Here is a 19516-nt window from a genome sequence, read left to right as displayed (position 1 = left end):
CGAATTTTATCGATAATCACCAAACTTTTTTCGTGTGCTATTTAACAAAGCTATTTCAGCGTTACGCGCTGTAATTACACCATTTTCGTGCTTTTAAGTTGCTTCAGCTAAAATATTTAAGAAATTCACCAAGTAAGAAAACGACAAAAGAAGACCTAGTTAATATTTATTTAAAAACACTAACGTTTTTTATATATAACATACTAATCACTTATTTTTTTTAAAATTTATTTCTTTAAAACTTTATTTTTTTTTTTAAAAAAAATTTATTTTTTTAAAATCATTTATTTAAAAACACTAACGTTTTTTATGTATTAAATACTTAATAATCGTGACTTAGTTGCTTTTTATTGCAACTAACCATTTACGGTGTGTGTATCAAAATTTAATTAGTTGCTTTTATTGTATATTAAACTATAAAATAAATCTACGTATTATCACGGTTTTAATTGATTAATTTATATGCATTGCACAGGTACTGGTTATTTACTGTTGGTCATTTGATCAGCATAAATAATAAAATAAACTTTAAAAATTAAGTTTTAATCAATATTTTAGAAGCAGAATTAATTAAATTTTTAATTTTTCACGATTTTAATTCATTCTTACAATTAAAATTAATTTATATTTCAAATTTAAATAATACATTTACAAAAATCCCATAATTTATACCGGTATTTGCATATAAAACTAGCTAAGAAGTTCTACTATTATCAAAATTTAATTTCAAAGGATGTTAAAACTATTAAAAAATATCATTTAATAAAAAAAAAAATGATTATTATATACGCATAGTGCGGGAACTGGTCACATACATTGTGGTCATTTGACATCTTAAATAATAAAATAATGCTTAGGCTTAGGCTTAGGGTATATTTAGGCTTAGGCTTAAGCATTATTTCAAATCTAAAAATTGATTTTGGTGAAAATTTTATAATTTTCAAGAGCTTTTTTATATTAAAGGGAGAAGAAATCTCTAGTTTTTTTCAATTTTGATTTTAATTAAATGTTAAAACAATTAAAAAATATCAATTCCTTAAAAAAAATTAGTTATTTTGAACTCAGTTGATTAATTTTATGCGTTGCATACGTAATAAGAAAATAAACTTTAATAACTAAGTTTTTTTTTTAATATTTGAGAGGTGAAATTAATAAGATTTTTAATTTGTCGTAGATTTAATTCATTTCTGCAGCTAAAATTAGTTTTTGTTTGAAATTTTAAGACCGAATTTTATGAAAATTTTATGATTTGCAATGAATCAAAGCCTTTTTTGTATATTAGACTACGAAATAATTTCTAGTAATATCAAATTTTACTTTAATTAAATGTTAAAACTGTTAAAAAAATATATATTCATTAAAAAAAGTCAGATATTTCGAGCTTAATTGATCAATTTATATGCATTGCATAGGTAATGGTTATTTACGACTGGTCATTTGATCGGCATAAATAATTAAATAATCATTCAAAATTAGGTTTTAAACAATGTTTAATTTGCAAAATTATTTAAATTTTTAACTTGCCACTGTTCTAACTCATTCTTACAATTGAAATTAATTTTTATTTCAAATCTAAATATCAAATTTTATGAAAATTCAATAATTTGTTAGGGTTTTGTATACTAAACTACAAAATAAATGCCGGAAATGTCAAAATTTAATTTAATTAAATGTTAGAATATTGAAAAATATCAATTCATAAAAAAAATTAGATAATTTGAACTTAATGATTAATTTATAAGCGTTCTATAGTACTGGTCATTTACGGTTGGTCATTTGGTCAGCATAAATAATTAAAGTTTAAAGTTTTGATTGAAATTTCACTTGTTAAAATAATAAATTTTTTAATTAGTCATAGAACTAACTCATTTTTACAATTAATGCTAATTTTTAATTCAAATTTAAAATTGATTTTTGTGAAAATCCTATAATTTGTAAGGTTTTTTGCGTAATAAACTGGGAAATGTTAGGGTTTTGTATACTAAACTACAAAATAAATGCCGGAATTGTCAAAATTTAATTTAATTAAATGTTAGAATATTGAAAAATATCACTTCATAAAAAAAAAATTAGGTAGTTGGAACTTAATTGATTATTTTTTATTCATTTCATGGATACTGGTCATTTGGTCAGCATAAATAATAAAATAATCATTCAAAATTATGCTTTAAACAATGTATTATTTGCAAAATTATTTAAATTTTTAACTTGCCACTGTTCTAATTCATTCTTACAATTGAAATTAATTTTTATTTCAAATCTAAATATCAAATTTTATGAAAATTCAATAATTTGTTAGGTTTTTGTATACTAAACTATAAAATAAATATAAAACTAAACTATAAAATAAATATAAAACTACTAAACTATAAAATAAATTGTCAAAATTTAATTTAATTAAGTGTTAGAATATTGAAAAATATCAATTCATAAAAAAAAAATTAGATAATTTGAACTTAATTGATTATTTTTTATTCATTTCATGGATACTGGTCATTTGATCAGCATAAATAATTAAATAAGCTTTTACGATTTTAATTTATTTTTACAATTAAAATTAATTTTTTATTCGTATTTAAATTTCAAATTTTATGAAAATTCAATAATTTATTGCACTTTTGTATATTAACCTATGAAATAAATTCTAGCAATATCAAAAACTCATTTTAATTAAATGTTAAAATATTAAAAAAATTGAATAATTTGAACTTGATTGATTAATTTATAAGCGTTGCATAGGTATTGGTCAATCATGGTGTGGTCAACTGGTCAGCATAAAATATTAAAAAAAACCTCATTAATTAACTTTTAATCAATATTTTATTAGCAAAAATAATTAAATTCTTTGTTTGTCACGGTTTTATTTCATTCTTACAATTATATTAATTTTTTTTCCAAATTTAAATACCATAATTTAAGAAAATTGTATAATTTTTGAAAGTTTTTGTATATTAAACTATGAAATGAAAAAACTTAAAACTTAATTATTAAAGTTTATTTTATTATTAATGTTGGTCAAATGACCACACCGTAAATGACCAGTACTATAGAACGCTTATAAATTAATCATTAAGTTCAAATTATCTAATTTTTTTTATGAATTGATATTTTTCAATATTCTAACATTTAATTAAATTAAATTTTGACATTTCCGGCATTTATTTTGTAGTTTAGTATACAAAACCCTAACAAATTATTGAATTTTCATAAAATTTGATATTTAGATTTGAAATAAAAATTAATTTCAATTGTAAGAATGAGTTAGAACAGTGGCAAGTTAAAAATTTAAATAATTTTGCAAATTAAACATTGTTTAAAACCTAATTTTGAATGATTATTTAATTATTTATGCCGATCAAATGACCAGTCGTAAATAACCAGTACCTATGCAATGCATATAAATTGATCAATTAAGCTCGAAATATCTGACTTTTTTTAATGAATATATATTTTTTTAACAGTTTTAACATTTAATTAAAGTAAAATTTGATATTACTAGAAATTATTTCGTAGTCTAATATACAAAAAAGGCTTTGATTCATTGCAAATCATAAAATTTTCATAAAATTCGGTCTTAAAATTTCAAACAAAAACTAATTTTAGCTGCAGAAATGAATTAAATCTACGACAAATTAAAAATCTTATTAATTTCACCTCTCAAATATTAAAAAAAAAACTTAGTTATTAAAGTTTATTTTCTTATTACGTATGCAACGCATAAAATTAATCAACTGAGTTCAAAATAACTAATTTTTTTTAAGGAATTGATGTTTTTTAATTGTTTTAACATTTAATTAAAATCAAAATTGAAAAAAACTAGAGATTTCTTCTCCCTTTAATATAAAAAAGCTCTTGAAAATTATAAAATTTTCACCAAAATCAATTTTTAGATTTGAAATAATGCTTAAGCCTAAGCCTAAATATACCCTAAGCCTAAGCCTAAGCATTATTTTATTATTTAAGATGTCAAATGACCACAATGTATGTGACCAGTTCCCGCACTATGCGTATATAATAATCATTTTTTTTTTTATTAAATGATATTTTTTAATAGTTTTAACATCCTTTGAAATTAAATTTTGATAATAGTAGAACTTCTTAGCTAGTTTTATATGCAAATACCGGTATAAATTATGGGATTTTTGTAAATGTATTATTTAAATTTGAAATATAAATTAATTTTAATTGTAAGAATGAATTAAAATCGTGAAAAATTAAAAATTTAATTAATTCTGCTTCTAAAATATTGATTAAAACTTAATTTTTAAAGTTTATTTTATTATTTATGCTGATCAAATGACCAACAGTAAATAACCAGTACCTGTGCAATGCATATAAATTAATCAATTAAAACCGTGATAATACGTAGATTTATTTTATAGTTTAATATACAATAAAAGCAACTAATTAAATTTTGATACACACACCGTAAATGGTTAGTTGCAATAAAAAGCAACTAAGTCACGATTATTAAGTATTTAATACATAAAAAACGTTAGTGTTTTTAAATAAATGATTTTAAAAAAATAAATTTTTTTTAAAAAAAAAAATAAAGTTTTAAAGAAATAAATTTTAAAAAAAATAAGTGATTAGTATGTTATATATAAAAAACGTTAGTGTTTTTAAATAAATATTAACTAGGTCTTCTTTTGTCGTTTTCTTACTTGGTGAATTTCTTAAATATTTTAGCTGAAGCAACTTAAAAGCACGAAAATGGTGTAATTACAGCGCGTAACGCTGAAATAGCTTTGTTAAATAGCACACGAAAAAAGTTTGGTGATTATCGATAAAATTCGTTATAAGATGGCCACTTAACTACTCAACAAAAAAGATGCCAGTAAAAGTGAAAGTCAGCAACCAAAACAATAAATTCCTTAAAGAAAGGAGAAATATTTTCCTTTTTATCAATGAAGCAATTGACAATTGATATGAACAAAAGTGCAAGGTGGTAACTACGTTTACGTTACAGTGATAAAGTCAGTAGGAATTGGTATCAGTAATAAATTAGTAAAGTCATATTAAAATGTGTCTGAAACTTGACTTAAAAATTCTTTAATACTTAATAGGTAAGTAACTCATATTCATAAATAACAAGAAACCCATTTTATGCATTACAAGCTGAAGCAGAAAATTTCTCATTTGACAAAGTAGTAACTGATAAAAAAGATAATGCTAAAGCAAATTCTGGTGAGACAATATACCCAAACTTTTTTGAAATAGACTTTATTATCAACGAAAAGGAAATAGATTATCATGTGACTCGCATGTTAATTGAAAAAGCTAAGAAAGGTCATAATTTGGTGACACATGGGAAGATTATATTTGATCAATTTCTGATAATAAATGATTAACACACACAAAAATGTTTGAGTTAGGATGATCCTTATGGGATAGTATGACCTAATGAGGCCATTATAGGCGAATTAATCACTAATTGTAATGACGCTGGTATTTTAATAGACTAATTTTTAGCGATTCACTTAAAAGTTAGTTTGGGTTATGACCTTATGATTGCAAGAAAATGGTAAATATTCATTGTGATGGTACTAATTTTATAGCAGTGAGATCCAAAATCGTAACAGATGTAGAAGACCTTGATCCATCAGAAGTGCTTAAAGAAATGAGTAGGTCAGTCAGATGGTTCACTTGAGTTTGTGCTTGGAACTATTGCTCATTGTTTCTAAAGAAATGAGCGACCACTACAACAAGTGGCAGAAGTTTGCTCGATATTATTATTTTCCAAAAATTATGTGAAAAATCAGAATTTATTAAGAAGGAATACAGAATAGAAAATAATATCGATAGTACTTTCGTGCTAGATAGAAGAGTAAAAGAACTCTGCCGTTGCTAATAATAAAAAAGAAATAAGCTGAGCATAGCGAGTGGATTAGAAGGGGAATAGTTCAAAAGTATCTATTCTGCGCTGAACAGACACTTGAAGAAAACTATTGCGATGTAGCAAACAGCCCAATTAATGCACAAAAAATCATACAAAAACTAGCTGAAGTCTGTTGACCTCTAACCCCTTGATGCATATGAACGGTGTACCAATAATCCATCAGGTATATTTCTCATCAGATAAGCTAATCCGCTGTACTGCACCTTTGCTCTCACATAAGTGACAGCACCAAGCAATGCGACGGCTAATGGAATTATAAAAGAATGTGTACCATTATGATTAGCAAGTCATTACCACCTAGAATTATTGAAAAAACTGGATAACTTACTATTTACAAAAGTTAGAAATGTAGATTTCATGAGTTTTTCTCTTCCTATCTTGTCACAAAGTATTGCAACTAATATAGTCTAAAGAGATGGAATAAATCATCAGGAACGGGTGCAGAAGTAAGCAATAGTTTTGATGAAATAAAAGTTTATAGAGCAGAAAAAAGAAATACTAAAATATGTTGTGTCTCGGATTAAAGAAGATAAACAAGAGAATTTCCTAAAAGAGTTTGAACAAATACAAACAGATTTCTCAGAAAAAGCAAAGAGATTACCTTCCTTAGCAATGAAAAAGCTAAAGATATTAGCTATAGCAGACCTAAATCTAGCATTAACAAGTCAAAATCAGTATATGAAAATATAAGTCGAAATATCTGTACATGTTATACTAATAAAGAAAAATTCAGATAATAGTTTTGCATTTTATTATCCTAATTATGGTGCACTTAACAGAAGAACAGCTGTTCTATGTGAGGTCATAACTCAATCATTTTATGGCTACGTAAGAATTATAACTCAATCATTTTATGGCTACGTAAGAATTATAACTCAATCATTTTATGGCTATGTAAGAATTATAACTCAATCATTTTATGGCTACGTAAGAATGAGCAAATTATATATTGCCGAGCTGTTTATCTCTTATTTAGCCTTAACCTCAGCAGTTGTTGCTAGAATTGCTGCACATTATAGGTATGAGAGCTTTTTGTAGAGAGCATAAGGCTGAATACAGATAAGTATGGTAGTGCTAGCAAATCAAAGAATATGACATAGCTATGACAATCGACCCACAAGTGAAAAGTATAACTGAGGAGAATTTAATTTTGGACAACGTTCATAACATATATGCGTCGAGCTAACCCATAACATGATCTTCTCATTTATTATACATCAGGTTTGTTCTAGATCATAATGGTTTGGCTTAATTTTTCAAATGTGAGCATGAGGTAAGTATCATATTAATAACGATACTTTATTAAATCTTAATATTTTTATATCATTGACTATATCAAGTATTTTTATATTATTGTCCATATATTTCTATAGTATATCATACTTAAGCAAAAAAGTTTTTATATAATACAAAATCTTTCGATAGAAACACTACGGCACATATTCCAATCTATTAAAAGAGATGCTATTACATTTCAACTTTCACCACAAAATGGTGGACGCACATTTGTAGCTGGAGGGTATAGCAAGGCAATACTGGAATCAGTTCATTGCAAAGTGTATGCGAATGACGGAGATAAAACTGTTATAAATTTTATGAGGATTTCAATATTAAGCACCCCAGCAGAGTAAAGCTATTTATTGAAAAATTTAGCAGTATAAGAAGTATATTAGATAGTACAGTAATAGCCTTGAATACCTTGGAGAGCTCTTTGCTGTCTCAAAACTTCCGTTATCTCTCCGGGATTCAGAAAAAAAATATATGGATTCCAGCATCAAGCACTGGAGTGACACCAAGTAATACTGCAAAGGGAGTTGTATTTGACATACAGTTTCATCTATGCAGCTTGATGACGGAGATAGAGGATTTTCATTTTTACGTGATGGTCCACTTGACGTGAGGATGGATAACTCTTCTCATAACACTTATTAACGCTTTACGCTTTACGCGAACAAACTGCAAACACTATACACTAACTATGGAGGCGAGCGTCATTCTCGTAGAATTGAAAAAGCAATAGTAAATGGACGGAAGAAAAAACTATCAAAACTATATCTGAGCTTGCAAATATTGTGCGTTCTGTGGTGTTTCGTGGAAAAAGTAAAACTGATCCTGCAACTAGGACATTTCAGGCTATTAGAGTATGAGTAAACGACGAACTGGGAGAACTTGAAAAGGGCATGAAAACAGTATCTGAAAATTTAAATAAGAATGGCAAGTTAATAGTTGTCACTTCTCATTCTTTGGAAGACCGTATAGTTAAAACCTTTTTTAAAAGTTTATGTGAGCCAAGATTTATCGATTGTAAGGTATGAGCCATGATCTATCGATTGTAAAGTATGAGCCAAGATCTGTCGATTGTAAGGTATGAGCCAAGATCTATCGACTGTAAATGCAAATCGACGCTAAGAGCTATGCAGAGGTTATCGTAAGAATAATTATGTTTCTTTTAATATTATAGACCTGTTTAAGATAAAATTACATGTTCAGTCATTAAATAAAGAGCTAATAGAAATAAGAAATGAAATTAGCTTAGTGTAAAGTGGCATAAGAGTTCTACAAGCAGAATGAGCTACTCGAATAATTGTAGAGCTTTGTAGAGCTTATGAAGGAGTATTTGAGAGATAACTCTTTAGTGTTAGCTGGTTAGATTAAAAACTTTGATGGTCGCAGTGTATTAGCCACAACTTAAAAACCCAGGTTGATGATTTTGCGACTTTCTGCTTAAATGTAGAGCAAAATTTTCAGCATAACTTTAATTTTTTATATGTTTTACTTCTTTGCACTCACTATATAGCTCTTTTGTGAAGCAACAAAAATTTGCAAAGATTTTTATAATTTTTTTTGATGTCTTTAGTGCTATTATCTTTGCTGATAGAATCACTGCACTTAAGCAAGGTTTGTTTCCTTTTCAATTAGCAGTTAAGCTATATCAAAAAATCTCCTTAAACAAGACGTAGAGACATATAACCCTGCTGCTCACAAATATTCATATTGGCTTTAACTTTCAATAACATTTTTACAATTTTTATATTATCTCTTTAACTGCAAATTGTAAAGGGATTCTGTTACATCTACCGACAGCACTGATCTACCTTAAGCTTCAATAGGAACTTAACTGCTTTAGTGTCACGTGTCACCACTATGTCTAGCCTTACGCAACCTGGTGTTATCATTATCATTTCGATTATTTGCTTCTCTTCTCTTTAAAACAAGAAATGTCACCATCCTCGTAATCTAAAGCATCAAAACTATGATTGCTTTTTGTACAGATAAATCCTTTAAAGTTAGCTTTTGCTTGCTATTCCTTTACAATGGCCTTAAGTATTTGCATTTTATTGTTATATCCTTCAAGCAAAAGCGTAACCTTTTGCTTCTATGTTTGCACCTCTTTTTATCACATAATCTATAATTTCTGCTCTACTTTCACAATACGTAATGCACTGATAAAAGAAATGATTATCATTACATTCAAGATCTGCTTCCCTATCAATTAAACTTTGAACACTTTTTAGAAACGCATCTATCAAAAAATCTATTAATTCTGTATCATCCTGTAGTGCTCGAAGTAAATCCATTTTTATTCTTAGAAGTAATTTGATTTATCAATTTTGTTGTGCCCAAATCTGCTTCGTGCTCTAATAATGATTTTACTTTAATCACATCACCTTCTTTTACAAATTTACACAAAAGAGTGATTTCATTTGCATCTTTTTAGTTAATACTCAAATCCACTTCCCACTAACTGCTTTATACCTTCCCCATGTGCCATGTCACTCAAATCTCCAAACTCTTTTCCTATTAACGGTACTCCTACTTAATTAAGCTTAGATGAATCTGTGAGGAATATATCATAGCTAAGATACTGCACATGGTTGTACGAGTGCCCTTCACCAAAGCGAGGGTAAGCTGGCCGACATTTAGGTTTTTTAGCAATAAAATGCAAAAACTGCTTGATGAGATTTGCCAGTCTCTTATCATAGTAAATTTAATTATTTATCTTCTCCATACAGGTTAAGCAACAAAAAATTAATATATTTAGTATTTCGCATTTAATTTTCTGCACTCTATGTACTTTATGTTTTTTATATTGTTATCTACTAGCAACTGGCGCTGTAAATTGCGCTTGCTAAAAAAGGCCAGCTGATAAAATGATAGTGAATAACTGACTGTCCTAGGTCTTTTTTTCTATCAGTAAGTTTCTTAACACTTATAATTTAGATTAATTGCAGCTCAAAAGCAACCGAGTCATGATTATGAAGTGTTTAGAATAAAAAAAAAATGCCATATTTGAAAGTTAAATATAAATAAGTAGCCACTCACGAGGTTTTTTTTTTACCTTTTTAAGTAAATTACTTATTAAATTTCTTATAAGCGTTCACGGAGATAAGCGATTTACAAAGTGATTGTAAAAGTGTAAAGAGATGAGAAGTAAGGTATGGAGTGGGTAATGATAACAGAGCTGCAGAAAAGACTGTCGCGTACGAAGCAAAAAATGCTAATCTCAAAGAAGAAATAAAGGCTGTGATTATAGAAAATGATGGCTTAAAAGCAAAAATAACTGAGCTAAAAAGAAGATAAATTGGGTATGAACTCGACAAATTCATCTCTACCACCATCGCAATGTATATATCAAAAAAAGTGATAAAAAGTCAGAAGGTATAAGTGAGATTTGATGATTTATCAGGTTTGTGTGTATGTATGTATATGTATATATATGTGTGTGTGTGTGTGTGTGTGTGTGTGGAATAAGGTTGTTTTAGAAGATGAAATTGTCCATTAAAAGGTAAAATTACCAGAGATCAAACCAATCGTAACTGAGTAAGGTTGCAAAGAGCTTTAATAGGATTCAGCTAGTTTACCCATGGGAGTTTCAAGAGGTCTTCTAGAGTTCAATGCTAAAACAACAATTAGCAGCCTAAGTGGCTTTTTTATTAGCTCGAAAAGAAAAGTACAACAAATTTTAAGCAGTATATTAACCTCAATATAAGTGTTAGTTTAGTATCAAAGACTGAACACAGAGTATCAAAAAGATGCGATCTGAATATGAGAAAATGAAGGAAGAATTGAGATAAACCTGTATATAGATGAAACATGGCACAGAAATCAAGGGCAAAGAGGCTGGGTTGGATAATAACAAACGAAGCGTTGACACTTCCACAGATGACTGAGTCTCGTGGCAAGAAGGTGTTGAAAAGTTTACTACCAGAATGCCAGAATACAATGGCATAGTTGTAAGGAACAATACGCTGCGTTGATCTTGAAAATAGGCTGATATGTTGGACACATTTGACAAGAGATTTTGCCCAGGTGGCCAGGTGCTCAAGTCACTCAGCAACAGAGTATTTGTGGTACAAAAGCAAAAAAATAAAATTTGGTAGATGATTTACGATTTTATCAACTAATTTAAAAAAGGGTAGAACATCTTTTGTGTAGAATGACTAGGGTTATAAGTGGTACTCAGAGTTTGAGGATGGCTGCCAAGATGTTAAGATCTGAGGCTATGATCTGAGGGATGGAAGGAAGTTTTTACAAAAGCTTGAAGTGACAGATACAACCAATAACCTTGCAGAACGGTGAATGAGACTTATGTAATCTATTTCACCTGGTCAGAACGTGGTGAAAGATTCATAAAAGAATGTTGTCGATATTTTAACTTTGCGTCTAAATGGCCAAAATTCCTTTCAAAAGTTACAGAATCTACTAACTCTATATTCATTTCCATAATTTGTAAACTACTAGATTAGAGAGTTACTACTAGATTAGTATCTACTCCTTGAGTAACTACTCACAACCTGTTTTGATCTTCTATATTTTGACAGAAAAGTTACTGCCCCTTTGTCGTCAATTATTCTATGGTAGGAGAGGACAATGTACATCACAGATTTAATTTCAATTGAGTGCCCTCAGCATTTTGTACCGAATGCATTCCGAGTATCCCAGATTGTGCAGGATTTATTATCGGGGTGGAAAGGAAAGAGCGGACCGTACACTCCACCGTTTCAAATAGTAAATATTGCATCTTTCATCTCTGATACTTGTAGCTATCAGCAAATGACATCTGACCAATACTTTTTAGTGTTAACGGTAACGCTATGTCATAGCAAAGTTTGCATTTTGTCCCTGAAATTTCAGCGTTAATTTCAGGAATTTGTCTCAGTGCTTGCACCACACCTTCGACATGAAACGAAACTTTATTCCATATTTCTTTTCAAAGGTTTCTTTATATCACAGATGTATTTTGCTCACTTTTATTCGAGCAGTAATTACTTACCTTATTTTGCTCATTTTTATTCGAGCAGTAATTACTTACCTTATTTTGCTCATTTTTATTCTCTCCTTTCTCTCCATTCCTCACTTGCTACACTTCTTGGCAATTCATATTGTTTTACAGTAGCTTGTCCAGCTTTTCTCATATGACCTATCACATCTGCTTTGTTTATCCTACTTCCCATATCAGTCCCTCCAACACTTTCTCTACTGATCGCAATTTCCTCCATAATTTTCACCTCTCCTACGGAAAGTTTTGTCAACAATTGATCAGAGCTTATCACATCACCTTCACTTACAACAAATTCAGTTATTTGTCCTGAAACTTCTGCAGTTAGTTCGAGTGCTGTTTTATCAGTTTCAATTTCAAAGATTAAGTCATCTACTTCTATTGCTTTGCCAATACTTTTCACCTTCTGTGCTCGATTCACCACCAAGAATCTTTGGTGCTCTAATTTCTATTGTCTTGTTCATAAAACAACCTTTCGTACAAACCTCAATAAATTTATACACGTAACTCACTTTTAATTAGCCTAACCCATACACGTCAATCTCTCTCACCAAGATTGCTTACAGCTTTTGAACAAACTTCTTCACTTCGCTTCTAATTCCCTTCTAAACGCTAAACATTAAGTTTTGCCTTACCTTATAGATCCATAATTACACTTTAACATTACAAAATTATCTTTCAGATCAGTCATTAATCTCTTTCCAGTACATCATAAGCACAAGGGTTGTGGTAAGACACCTCAGTAAGCTATAAAGGTGTACTGTCCACTGACTCATAGCAAGTATTCCATCTTAAAAGAGGAAAGTGCTACGAGAGAATTTCCTTCTTTGCTTGATAAATAAAAGCATAGCTTACATAACCAGTTCTACCACACTGATACCCTTTGCCCTCAATTGCACTTCCATCAAATATACTTTCATTACTTTCATTAATGAATTCTCACTCATTTCATTAGAGTGTATACCAAATGGACAGATGAAATGACCTTTGATCCATCCTCAGAACACACTGAAAGGTAAGTATGTATGGCCATCTAGTTCCAGGTAAGGCAAAATCTGACAGATATGTACTAAATCCCTTCTCAGTTAATGCAATTCTTAGTCAAAACCTTTTGAAGGTTTATACAAGAAAAAAGTCCATAGTAAACTTATACTTTTAGTTTGAAATTAAGTATATCAAGAAATAAACTGTTAATTCTTAGTAAATAATCCGTTGCTACATAATCTATGAAGCCTATATAGAATTTATACTCTCAAGTTGCATAATATCTTAAAAATAATTTTCTATATAATATTTTGAATGCTTTAAAGCTTAAGTTTCATGTTATTATGAATATAGATTTTAATATTATACTTAATAATATCATAAACATTAGTACAAAGAGACAGATAAGAGGATTTTTCGTATATATTATTGGCTTTTCAGGAAGTGATAAGCTCTCCACAGTAATAGAATTATCCAATACGATAGATGCACTCTCGTAAACAGCAACTTTTCCAACAGTACTCAAGTTTACTCCATTCTGAGCATAATCATATCCCTGAAGTATACAGAACACATAACATTGCACAAATTATGCTTCAGGTGAGGGAAGCTTACCTAATTCACTCAAAAAATTTATATTTCTCGATGAGCTAATGAGGAACAACGACCACACACAGAGATGTGTGACTGAGTAGTAAAAGGATGAACACACGAATTCTTCCTGTAGTGTCGAGGTGTGACTTACTACTGAGGCATTAAATTAAAAAGACAAAGGGAAAATAAGAAAGCACATTACAGAGAGATGACTTTAGGACTCACTGTGCCATCAAATGCCACAGAAATAGAAAATTCGAATACAAGTATAAGAGAAGCAGCCGAAAAATAACAAGTCAGATGCACAAACTTGCCAGATTAATAGCATTTATACAAAAGGATGATCTGCAATAATTTCATATACTGAAGCTCATTTAAATTCCATTTAATTTTTGTTTATTCTTTAGTCTATAATGGACTAATAGCCCTGCATGGCTGGTAGATTGCAGTTCACATATGTAGGGTAGTTATTGCTTGCCTGATGTCCTGGTGCCCGGACACTGGGCATCATGCATTGCAGTTGGATTGATAACTGCACATAAAATCTCTGAGAACTTTTAATCATACCTCTAATATTTTTTTCTTATTTGCACAAAGCAAAGACACTGCTTATGTCTGAACTTCTAATGCATAACTCACTCGATGACTTATTCGTTACGAGATTTATACCTTTCCACCTGATATACCAACTCTAATTGCAGCGAGACTTATGGTCCAAATACTACCGCTAAATGGTCTGTAGTTGTAGTTGTGCTTATTGAACACAGTGTTCAAAATTTGAAAAAACGATTCGCATGACTGATCGAATTGTGTTCAGAACTAGCAGTACCTACGGTATCAATTGCTGGAATAGAGATTACCTGAGTTTATCACAGAGTTTTGTAAACCTTATAGTTAAGGTACTACTACTTATAACATTTGCTGAAGTTATTGTTGGTCAAACACTAAATATAACGCTGTGACTAACGAGGGCATTTTCGGAAAGAACTTCAGGTACTTTTCAAGCACAGATTCCTCCCGCCGAACTGCAACAATAGCAAATTTAGATAACAAAAAAGTTATATAATACCTTATATACATAACCGGAAGTAATTATCATTGATAATATTATAATAAAACAATTACTCATTAAGTAAAAGCCATCAGCTTGCTTTACATTTTTTTGCTCTCTGCAAGAGTAAGGGGCACGGTTGCATTACTAAACATTGCACTCATTACGGTAATAAATGCCGGTATCATATTGCTTATGCTAATTATCCAGCTCGTGACCCTGAATGAACTTGCAGCTTCATATAAGAGGAAAATATAAAAGGTAAGTTGCAAATGTGATAACACAAAAATTACTGAGCAACCTTTAAATACTACAGGTATAATTAGTCATACTGCATTTTTAAGTACAAATACCGTCAAGAGTACTTGCAGAATAAACAGAGTTAAAGCTGACATTTTGTGTGAGAGCTCTTTGCTCTTTCTGGGTAGCAAAACAGACACCACCATGCCGGATACAAGTTCACGAATGAGAAAGCAGTGCAGGTGGTGCAAGCAACCATAAGGAATGACTGTTTCTTCATATCTTGTAGTGAATAAGTGCTTTGTGGTATATAAACTTTAAAGATTAACACAAAAATGATAAAAGACATTATAAACAGCAAAGTTTCTTTGATGCTTAAACTCAATGAGACAAAAAGACTTCCGCTTCTACTAGAACAAATGACCAGAAAATATGGCTGAAATGATAGTAAGTAAGCTTGGTAGTTGTAGTACGCCCTAACACAGAGACATTCTATAAATAGAATGTGCGGCAAGTTATTCTGCAAGTAAAGCAAAACTATCTGAAGTGCAGCTGCAGTTGCAGAATACTGCATCCATCTACCTTCCTCTCACTCAAATCTTCCTGATGCATCACAAGCACAGTTATTCCTTTTCTCTATTGTTGAGCCTAGTTACTAAAGCCTAATCAAACCAGCCTGTGGCACACTCTCTAAGCGTTCCCTCAAAGCTTGAGCGAACTCAGTGGTCGTCGACGATAATAAAATTACCCTCTTTGCTGGTTAATACTCTCCCGACAGACGTTGCAATGTTGTATTCTACTTCTAGAAATAACTTTCTACACCAATCAGACTGCATTATGCATCTAATATCTTTTCGCTGGGAGTAGCTCAGCCCACAACCATTACTCACTCTTACCCATACGGGCGGGCTTCTCGAGGTGAAGGCATACTAAATATTATTCGCACCACTTTCCCTGCTGTACAGATCTATCTCTACTTGCACCACTCTCTCCACTGCTGCTTTAACTGTCTCCTATAACGAAAATTAAGCAAGTATTGAGATTTGTATCACTAACAAAAACCATGTTCCCACCTCCATTACCACCATTCGGTCCACCAAATTCAATAAATCTTTCTCGACGAGAACTCACACCACCACCTAATTTCAATTTAACCTGGTCCATGAACTCCATCCTTAATATTTGTCACTTCTCTCTAATGCACCTTCTATTCTCATTAGCTCATTTAGCAAACTGCTATATGAGATACCGCTGTACCCTCTGCTATATGAGATACCGCTGTACCCTCTGCTATATTGAGATACCGCTGTACCCTCTGCTATATTGAGATACCGCTGTACCCTCTGCTATATGAGATACCGCTGTACCCTCCACTTCACCTCTCCTCTATCCTTTACTATTTATAACGAACAAATCTGCAACCAACTGAACTTTACCTGCAAGTTTTGCAGTAAGCAACTCCCAACCCTCACTCATCGCATCTTGCATAGAGGTTATCGAGTATTTCTCTACGAGATTATAATAGCATCCAACCAGTCCTTCTAAAGTAAGCTCCTTCCTTGCAAATAAGAAGTAGAAGCAACATCAACGCCTAGTGCAAAGTGACTGTGTTGACTCTGGCAGACATGCCATGCATGCATGCATGAAGTGAAGTAAGCACTTCTGCAGCACTCTCAACTTGCTGCAAAGCCAACTTCACCTCCCACACCTGTGCTACGACCTCTCCCCAGGAATGCCACACAAGTGTGAGACCCTCTGCAGTCTCAGCCCGGCACTACACAACACTTGCCCGCCCTCCTCCCAAATACCTATTGCTGCCCTAAGTTGCGTTTGCCCTAAGCTTAGATTTATTTCTTCTTCGTGCAATTCGATCAATGCTTTATCGATTGCCCTTTGTCTGCTGCATCCCTCCCAATGATACCACTCCATTGACTACCCTAACAGTCTTCAGCACTCCCTTACCACAATACCTTTTTTTGTCTTGATCCCTGCCTAGTTTGCCCGCAGAGGGTACAGATGCCCTACCCGTCGCTCTATCACAGAGTTCTATTTCTGGGTACTCCCTGCTATCTCTTTGATCTCAAACTTCCACTCCTGACATAGACACTACAGTTCCTTTTGCTGCATTACATGATCCGTATGAATTCATCAAAAATTACGAATACGAGCAAAACGGAACGACTCGATCTTTCCTTCTATTATTTTTCCTTTATTGATTGAATGTGCTACTGTTAAAGTTGCCTGTATTGGGTAGGTGGGCATAGTCTTTACTTGCATGATGGATGGGTGGGTAGGTGGGCATAGTCTCGACTTAACTCGATGTCTTTAATATCGGCCACTAAGGGAAATCTTCTTGCAACTCCTTTAAACTTCAAAAGGTCATTTTTAATGTCACATCATTCATTCCCGACTTTATGGCAACTAGACATTACTATATATTGTGGACCTCAGTTCTCAGTTCTGGGTGTCATCTGAGTGGACGATAAAGGAAGAACTCTGTCGTCTGAGTGCACGAGCTGTCATTCGGTCACTTCTGTCTTTTAGTAACAATCACCATGCTGTGTTTATGTCATCACTCACCTTTACAGAACAAGACGCCGATTCAGTGTGACGCACTGGGACGACAAAAGGAGACAGAGGGATAAACACACCTTCAAACCAAACTTTATGGAAATACTTTTGCTATTATTAATTCCTACAGAATCAAGCAAAATTGCAAAGATGCATTTTGATATTATCAAATGTTCCACAATGTCTGTCATTATCAATACTTGCATAACAGCAATTTCTAGCACAGTTTCATCAGCTTCGATTAAAAGAATGTCACTGTTGTCAAGTCTCGAGTTATTTTGATAGGAGTTCAATACCCTCCCACAATTACAGTTGCATCAGTGTCACAGTGATCAAAAACGAAGCAGCCATGGTCGTTCCACTCGAACCGGAAACTGCCATCACATACTTATCGCTCATAACTTCATCAGGTATGCCTGATCTATGCAAAACAGTCTTACTGTCATTCCTCGCTGCAGCTAACTCCTCATTATCGGCGGAAGAATGCACAATTACTTCAGCTTGCTCAATACCACTGGCATTGTGACTCACCACCTCACACTTTATGACTCATTCCCATACCACTTGTTCTGTGTTGTTCCGCACTTAATGCCATTCACATTTAGCAACAGACTTTGACTTATTACTAAATTGATTATAGTTTAAAATAATTTCAAATCCTTCCACTAAATACAGTGAGCCCTTCTATGCCTAACATTTACTTTCATAAGTAATTGCAATTTGCAGCAGGTGTGATGATATTGCAGGTGTGATGATACTGCAGGTGACAATAGCCATGCAATGAATGGCATAACCTGTCATCATCATCCCAAACACTGCAACCATTGCGAACAGAGAGGAGTGGTAGCATCGCGGTGATAAGATCATGGTGCACTTACAGAAATGGTGAGGTGTTCAACTGTCACTGATTTCTGCGGTGCATAAGACTTCGCCTCTACTCTGCTTTGTCCTCGTTACCAAAATATCAGATCAATTAATATAGAGAACTCGTCATTATAGAAAACAGTAGGGAAAAGAAATGCAGAAATGTCACCCAAAACAAGACAATGCGGGAAAGTAAGGCATATATTGCATTTGGCGAAAATGCTCAGACTGCTAAATCAGAGCTTCTTAGCCATGTTAGATTGCTTTTTGAGGACAATCGATATTGCGTGAAAGTGAGTGTGTCGAGAGTTGAATGACAGAATTTAGCAATGGTCGATTGAAAGGTTTGTTTGATAAGAAATGTTGGTTAATTATTGTAAGTTAAAGATGTAATATAAGGAAGATATTACAGTGGTGTAGCACTGTAGAGACAATGACCAGAATTTATTTATTTAACTTCCAATTTTATCACTCAAAATGGAAATAGAGATTTGTTTCTGTGCATTATTTATTGGTAGGCAAACTGAGTTAAGGCAACTGCTGGAGCTGAAGTGCTGCGTCTTCTATAGTAGTTAAAGGAGGATGTGGTACGGGAAAGAGTCATTTTGGGTAGTATTACTCATTTGTAGTAGTTAAAGGAGGATATGGTACGGGAAAGAGTCATTTTGGGTAGTATTACTCATTTATAGTAGTTAAAGGAGGATATGGTACGGGAAAGAGTCATTTTGGGTAGTATTACTCATTTATAGAAAGGTATACTATAGTATCCAACAAAATTAATGAATTTTCTAGACAATTTAGCAGTCTTCTGCTAGATGCGATGACTGGAGTGATTTACTGTGAACAGGTAGTAAATATGTACTATCTGAATTGCTTTTTGATGAAATTTCTTGGATCAGCTCAAAAGATCCACTTTTTTAGAATAAGTAAAGAATTTTTAGCATACACAGCTAAAAATAATACCAAACTAATTTTCGTTATTTGTGGATCGACTTCATTCTGGATCGAAAAAATACTTAATAGTGCTAGTTTT

At 31.8% G+C, this 19516-nt stretch overlaps 3 protein-coding genes and 6 pseudogenes across 9 annotated transcripts; 4 read left to right on the top strand and 5 right to left on the bottom strand.

Moving 5' to 3' along the window:
- Nucleotides 1–5150: 5150 nt before the first annotated feature.
- Bm18260 lies at nucleotides 5151–5348 on the top strand (annotated as a pseudogene). Its single transcript has one exon. A coding segment is annotated over exon 1 (198 nt).
- A 1025-nt stretch (nucleotides 5349–6373) lies between these two features.
- Bm18258 lies at nucleotides 6374–6661 on the top strand (annotated as a pseudogene). Its single transcript has one exon. A coding segment is annotated over exon 1 (288 nt).
- A 1178-nt stretch (nucleotides 6662–7839) lies between these two features.
- On the top strand, nucleotides 7840–8328 carry Bm18257 (annotated as a pseudogene). Its single transcript has one exon. A coding segment is annotated over exon 1 (489 nt).
- A 3596-nt stretch (nucleotides 8329–11924) lies between these two features.
- Nucleotides 11925–12643, bottom strand: Bm9470 (2-oxoglutarate dehydrogenase, E2 component, dihydrolipoamide succinyltransferase, putative; the record flags this gene model as incomplete). Its single annotated transcript, XM_001897464.2, has 3 exons — nucleotides 11925–12022; nucleotides 12258–12488; nucleotides 12583–12643. The coding sequence occupies 3 exons, from the start codon at nucleotides 12641–12643 to the stop codon at nucleotides 11925–11927; spliced, it is 390 nt and encodes a 129-aa protein (XP_001897499.2).
- On the bottom strand, nucleotides 12581–12643 carry Bm18256 (annotated as a pseudogene). The gene has a single exon. A coding segment is annotated over exon 1 (63 nt).
- Nucleotides 12644–15767: 3124 nt separating this feature from the next.
- On the bottom strand, nucleotides 15768–16977 carry Bm9469 (Uncharacterized protein; the record flags this gene model as incomplete). The annotated part of the gene is made up of 4 exons (XM_043082636.1): nucleotides 15768–15850; nucleotides 16122–16187; nucleotides 16485–16589; nucleotides 16857–16977. The coding sequence occupies 4 exons, from the start codon at nucleotides 16975–16977 to the stop codon at nucleotides 15768–15770; spliced, it is 375 nt and encodes a 124-aa protein (XP_042938570.1).
- Nucleotides 16826–17119, bottom strand: Bm18252 (annotated as a pseudogene). The gene has a single exon. A coding segment is annotated over exon 1 (294 nt).
- Nucleotides 17120–17661: 542 nt separating this feature from the next.
- Nucleotides 17662–18150, bottom strand: Bm18251 (annotated as a pseudogene). The gene has a single exon. A coding segment is annotated over exon 1 (489 nt).
- Bm17076 (Uncharacterized protein) lies at nucleotides 17969–18477 on the top strand (the record flags this gene model as incomplete). Its single annotated transcript, XM_043082635.1, has 2 exons — nucleotides 17969–18141; nucleotides 18366–18477. 2 exons carry the CDS (start codon nucleotides 17969–17971, stop codon nucleotides 18475–18477), a joined length of 285 nt encoding a protein of 94 aa, XP_042938569.1.
- Nucleotides 18478–19516: the final 1039 nt, after the last annotated feature.

This window comes from Brugia malayi (genome assembly GCF_000002995.4).
Source record: "Brugia malayi strain FR3 genome assembly, contig: Bm_007, whole genome shotgun sequence".
In the NCBI taxonomy this organism is placed as follows: domain Eukaryota; kingdom Metazoa; phylum Nematoda; class Chromadorea; order Rhabditida; family Onchocercidae; genus Brugia; species Brugia malayi.
This window is presented reverse-complemented; position numbering and strand designations above follow the sequence as displayed.